Genomic DNA, 7005 nt, shown 5'->3' on the forward strand with positions numbered 1-7005 from the left:
CCAATGTTACATTGTGACAATGGTTGTCTCAATAAGAAAATCAACCATGGTCAACCATATTTATTTTAGGGTTTATAATATTTATTTTAGAGTTTATATACTGTGTTTACAATACTAATTCCTTAAGTTTAATATTATTCCCTTGGTTTTATTAATCTAATGGTTCAAATTCCTAGGGTATAATATTATTCATATGGTTTGTAATATTAATCCTAGAGTATAATATAAATCCAATGGGTTTATAATCATGGTCAACCATGGTCAACCATTGTCCAATGTCGCATTGTGATAAATATTGTCTCAATATGAAAATCAACCATGTTTATTTTACCATTTATAATATGTATCATAGGGTTTATCATAGGATTTTCTCAATATGAAAATCAATCATAGTCAACCATGGTCAACATTGGTCAAACATGGTCGACCATTGTAAACTATGGCCAATCATGGTTAACCATAGTCAACAAGGGTCCAACGTCACTTTGCGACAAATATTGTCTCAATATGAGAATCAACCATGGTTAACCTTGGACAAACATGGTCAACCATGGTCCAACATCACATTGTGACAAAGATTGTCTCAATATGAAAATTAATTATGGTCAACCACGGTCCAATGTCGCATTGTGACAAAGATTGTCTCAATATGAAAATCAACCATGGTCAACCATGTTTATTTTACCATTTACAATATTTATCATAGGATTTTCTCAATATGAAAATCAATCATGTTCAACGTGGTCGACCATGGTAAATTATGGTCAATCATGTTTAACCATGGTTACAATGGTCCAATGTCACTTTGTGACAAATATTGTCACAATATGAAAATCAAACATGGTTAACCAAGTGACAAATATTGTCACAATATGAAAATCAACCATGGTTAATAGCCATCGTCAACCATGGTCAACCATGGGCCAACATTGCATTATGAAAAAGATTGTCTCAATATGAAATTCAACCATGGTCAATAATCATGGTCAAATTGTAACAAAGATTTTCTCTTGGTCTAATGCCACATTGTGACAACCATGGCCATTCATAGTCAAAAATGGTCGACCATGGTCCAATGTCGCACTGTGACAAAGATTGTCTCAATATCAAAATCAACCATGGTCCATCACATTGTGACAAATATTGTCTCAATTTGAAAATCAACCATTTTCAACCATGGTCGAACATCGCATTGTGACGAAGAATGTGTCAATTTGAAAATCAACCATTTTCAACCATGGTGAAGCATATTTATTTTAGGGTTTATAATAATTATCTTAGGCTTTATATAGCTTGGATTTATAATATTAATCCCTTGGGTTTAATATTATTGCCTTGGGTTTATGATCCCTTGGGTTTTTAGTATTAATCCCTAGGGTTTATTAGTCCCTCGGGTTTATAACATCAATCCCTTGGTTTAATTAATCTAAGGGTTCATATTCCTAGAGCATAATATTATTCCTGGACTTGTAGAGAAGAAAACAAGAATTTTTATGCCCTCGTACCTTTGTGCCAGTGTCATCCCATCATTGATAATGACGAGAAATCGAGCAATAATTGTTTGCACTGAAGACAGTAAATGTGCTTCTGGTTCTTGAGGTTGCTTGGTGTCTGAAACACCATGTTGCACTTTCCATACAATTCAACACATTGGTAGCATCTTTGTGTTGCTCATGAAGTCTTTGAGGACGCATGCCATAGGGATTGATGTGTTTCACATTGCCTAGCAAATTGAATCAACGAGCGATTAAGCAATCAGATCTATCTATCCTCTCAGATATTCAGATCTAAAGAAATATGAGGTGTGAGGTTGTCACTTGCAGTGATAGTAGAGGCGAAGAGGATGGCATATTTGGATGTGCCATTTTTCAAGCTTTAAATTGAGCCTTCTTGCTCCTACTTTGAGGGTTTTGTAGAAACCCTAATGGAAAAAGAAAATTTGTGAAATCGAAAGGTGCACCCACACCATGTTTTCCCCAACCCACGCATCGCCGGAAGGAGGTATCGTTGTTTATTTTTTAAATTTACGTTTTATGCGTTTTATGCCGCAAGTGATAATTATCTTGAATATGGAGATGGTGTAGCCACTACTTTCCTCTTCTTTCTTGCAGCAGAAGACTCAAATTAGTTTTCGAATAGTGTTAAGAGAATACAAGAATCAAATCCACAACTTTTGGTACAATCTAGCAATCCAACTTGCGACGCTAGTAGTGTTTAGAGCATATAAGAATCGAACCCAAAACGTTTGGCACCATATAGCCATCCAACACTAGTCAATGCTCATGAGCATGAATAAAAGGTGGAAATTTCTCAGACCCACTAATACTCCCCAGTCACCTTAGGTTCGACGCCAACGACTTTCTTCTAGCCCTGTTCTTCCTTGTCAGCTTCCATGGCTATTCAGGCTACGGTCTAAATGTAGGTCTTGCTGGTAGAATTTGTCGTCTCTCTTGATGGAAAGGCCCTATTTTTGGAAGCCAAATTATCTGATCGCAGTAAGTAGATCCGCGGATCCATGGCTCTAGTCATAAACCTGTTCCTACTCTCACATGGATGGGACAGGGCCAACTGTTTTCTAGCGTCCTACATCTATTGTGATTCATGTTCTAAGTTCTTTATGATGTTGGCACCCTTAGCTGCAGGTTTCATGACTTCCTTGGGGAGATCATGGGCCAATTAGAGCTCCATCAAAGACATTTTGGTAAGTGACGAGTTCGTCTAATTTCTTTATCAACTGTCATTTTCAAATAATTTATATTCAGTAGTAGAATGTTTTTAAACCCAAAGGTAAGAATTTTTAAATAGTCATATATAATATTTAACATTTATAATATATTGTACGTATTTTTCAAAATTAGGAATTTGTAAATATCCATAACTAATATTTAGTATTTAATATTAAATTGCAGACATATTTACTATTGAGGGACTTGATTGGCCTTTCTTTTGACATAGTAGGTTTAAATCTTAATATTATCAAAAGAAATCTTTCGTCTCTATTCTTTGAGAACTTTTAGGCTTCAAATAACATGACATCATTGTCAGGTTTGTTTGGAACCATAACAAAATTGCAACATATTAACTTCTCCAAGTCCTTGACTTTCAAAAAGTTGCCAACATTCTTGAATTTGTTGGAAATGTTGCCTTGTTTTTTCTCAGTGACCTAACTGCCCTAAAGGAATTTACACTCCCACTGTTTCAATTTGAAATGTTTACTTTACTTCTTTGGACAGTCAAAATAATGGACAACATTGATAATGCATTATACAAGAATAAAGTATATGTTAGCAGTTGTCACTAATTCAAACAATCTTTAAATTGATATTGTTTGCTAGATGAAGTTTCATTCTCCAATTTGGACAAAATTGAAAGAAGTAATTAGGCATTAGCATATTTAAAAGGTCCACCGATTGAAGTTCTCTTCCATGCTTCTACTCAAAACACTTGAGTTGAATAGGACACGAATAAATAAAATATCCTTTCCTAATTGTGTTCGGTCCAAGCTTAACCATTTCAACATTAATGATTGTGGCAAACTAATGGAGGTTCTGCGCGTGGTGAGCAAATAGGACATGGTCCCCAAGATGCCCAGGATCATCTTCAACGAAGGGATGGAAAAATTCGAGCGACTGATGAAGTCGTTGCTTGACCGTTTCCCCTGGACATACGCTCACGTTGGAGTGGAACTCAATTTGGATCATCGACGTTTGCGTTTTCTGAAACAAAATCTCGACCCTGCAGAGTATCACAACTTGGAGGGATATCTTCATTTGTTGGATGGCTTCGACAGCTCGTGCGCCCCATTCCTATCAGGGGATGACAAAAGAGACGTGGTGTTGGTGAACAAGGCGTCCGACATGGTGAGGCCGAAGTTAATGGTGGTGAGGAACTGGTATCAATTCGAGAACAAGGGCCTCGTCCGCAACTCGTATGGAAAATGGGTGCATCCTGAACGAGATCTCGAGGATATCCCATCTCCTAACCACATACTAGTGCAAGAGTCTTTGGGTTTGGAGGCACAGATCAATGTATAAAAATAATGCGTTTCTGCTGTTAATGTAATCTAAAAGGATAATAAATCATTTACATACAAAAATTTCCTGATCATTGCTTTTTTAAAAGGCTTTTAAGGATCTGTTTAGGTTTTATATATGCCGGAAGGATATCCCATCTCCTAACCACGTACTAGTGCTTTGAAGGAAAACTGACTTTATTGCATTGTACCTTTGTCCATTTGAATTTGTTCTTACACAATTCATGGACTCTTTGATTCCTATGAATGTGATGAAAACTGATATGAGAGAAATGCGTGAGATTTGAAAGTTGGGGATGGAGCCAAAATGGTCGGAATCGGCTAAAAGTCCGCCATTTTAAACTTCAGATTAATTAAATATAAGTCAAGTTTAACTGGAGTGATTAGCATTTAATTATCATGGATTAGACTGACGATTTCTGAAATGGTTGGCGGTTTCATTGGAGGGTCACATGCAGTGGTTAGTGGCATGATTTTGTATTGCTGGTCACCACATTAACTGACCTCCACAAACCGTGACCATTGGATAACATGTTCACATGCGCAGAGACCGTTGGAGTTTTGGAGTCGTCGACAACTGTTTGATGTAACGGTGATTGCATTCACATGTTTCACGGTAACCATCATAGTTGGAGCCATCGGATGACATAACCATAACCTTAACCCTTTACCGGTTCCATTCACATGTGGCCTAACAGTTGCGGTAACTATTTGGGGTAATAGTTTATGGAGCCGACTGCCCAACTGTTTGCAGTAACAACATTTGTGTTCACATGTGCAGGGTTGGCTTGTGGGTTAACCCTCCTAACCATCCATTCCAAATGCAATAAACTTCAAATATATATGGTGTACTGTAATGGCTAAGCACCAACATTAGCGGAGATTGTTGAAGCCTTTGGAACCGCAGATAGGAGGTCGTGAGGTCGAACCCTGGCGCCTCCACATGATATTTTTGTTGAAATGACCTCTACCTAGGTCGTTGGGAGGTGCCACGTGGCGGCCTCCAAGCTTTCCACATGGCATTCTCTCATTGGTCCAAAAACTAATTAATAGAACTGCACCAATTTGAAACCCAATCACACTGTGAAACTTGTCGAAACATGACAGGATGTTGACCAAGTTGACCATTCCTGGTCACTTTCCACGTCAGCAGTACGGTTTGAAACCCAATCACATTGTGAAACTTGTCGAAAAATGACAGGATGTTGACCAAGTTGACCATTCTTGGTCACTTTCCACGTCAGCAGTACGAACTATTCACTGTGCAATGACTGGGCATTTTTTTTTTGCAAATTTCCCCTATTTAGCAAAGCGAACAAAACTCTATAACTTCCTCATACGAACTCGGTGTTCAGTGAAATGATTTGCGTTAGGATCATTTTTCCAAGACAAACGAGGTCATTTAGGTTTTGAACCATTCTGAGAATTTTGATTTTTGAGCTAAATATTGAGCACTTGATCATTCCTCCCCACTAGAAGCCTTTTGGACCCCAAAAGATACTATCAATTATTCAGCAGGTGAGGGTAAATCTCCCTCGCCTTGTCAATATGCAACCATTTGGCTCTAGAAGGCGTTTGTCCCTTGAGTCCCACTCTAAGGTATTCGACAGCCCCTCTTTTTGAAGTCTTGGTTCTTTTGTCAAGTATGAGACCCTGTTGAAGTTCATCAAGATATTCTGACAAGAAATCATCTATTGATGGTAGTTGAACATGCTTTCCTTAATCCTTAATCAAAGGAGGCTCAAACAATCTCAAATTCTCAACACTAAAAACAGTCTATTATATTTTCATATAAGGAGGCAAATCAAGCTTAAATGCATTGTTACCAATATTTTCCAGAATTTTAAAGGACCATAATGAATTGGCTTAAGATTTTCGCCTTCCCCATTGAAGTCTCTCTTTGGTAATATATAACCAAACCTCGTCGCTAACCTAAAATTTGTGATCAACCCGGTGTTTTCCATGCCTTGCCTTGTAGCTGTTTTGACTTTTCTCAAGTTGTTCATGCACTGTATAATGTATCAACTGAATTTGCACTATGAACTTCCTTGCCTTATTGATGTCATTGTGACCATCGATGGAGACATCTTTCTCAAAGATGAAGTCCAATGGTGTTCATGGAAATTACCCATAACATGCCTCAAATGGTGATGTGTTTGTGGAAGAATGCTTTTCCCTGTTGTATGCATGTTGTATGTAGTGCAACTGTTCATCCCACAACTTGGGATGTTTGCTGCAATATCCTCTAAGAAGATGAATGATTTTTCTGTTGACCACCTCGGTTTTTCCATCTTTTTGTGGATGAAAGGTTGTACTCTTTTTCAACTTTGTGTCCATCATGTCCCAGAGATTCGACTCAAAATTCCCAACAAATCGAGAATCTCGATCACTTACAATAAAAGTAGGAAGACCAAAATGAAGCCAAATGTTTTGGAAGAAAAGTTGAGTTGTTTGTTCAGCTATAATTTCCTTTTTACTTGGTGTTAGTATGCACATTTTGTTGAACCTGTCTACAAATACATACACGTAATCATGGCCTTTCCTTAACAATGGAAGACCTCCTACAAAATCCATTGAAATACTTTCCCATGGACGTGAAGGTACCAGAGGTGGAGTGTACAATCCAAGTCTCCTATTGCTAGGCTTACTTGTTGCACACAAAGAACATCCTCTTATGAAACCAAAAACATTTTCAAACATGCGTGGCCAATAACAATACCTTTGGAGATTCCCTAATGTCTTGCCTCCACCAAAGTGTCTAGAAATCAATGAAGTGTATGCCTCTCTTATGATACTGTTTCTTTCTCCTTGTGGAATACACAACTTTTCCAAATGATACAACAAACAGTTATGTACATTATAATCCAACTCTTCAATTTGGTTTCGTTGACTCAAGCTTGCATACACATCTTTAAAGTCATTATCATTTGCATATTCCTCAATGTAACTTTCATTCAAAACAAAATTATTCT

The 7005-nt window shown here is 37.6% G+C and overlaps 1 protein-coding gene across 1 annotated transcript; it reads left to right on the forward strand.

The window, feature by feature from the left end:
* Window positions 1-3572: 3572 nt before the first annotated feature.
* LOC149248606 (phospholipase A1-Igamma3, chloroplastic-like) lies at window positions 3573-4034 on the forward strand. The gene has a single exon (XM_089450590.1). The coding sequence runs from the start codon at window positions 3573-3575 to the stop codon at window positions 4032-4034; it is 462 nt and encodes a 153-aa protein (XP_089306716.1).
* The last annotated feature ends 2971 nt before the right edge of the window (window positions 4035-7005 follow it).

Source organism: Pinus tabuliformis, chromosome 7, assembly GCF_031772625.1.
Source record: "Pinus tabuliformis cultivar Carrire ecotype Pingquan chromosome 7, CPIR1, whole genome shotgun sequence".
Classification (NCBI taxonomy): Eukaryota; Viridiplantae; Streptophyta; class Pinopsida; order Pinales; family Pinaceae; genus Pinus; species Pinus tabuliformis.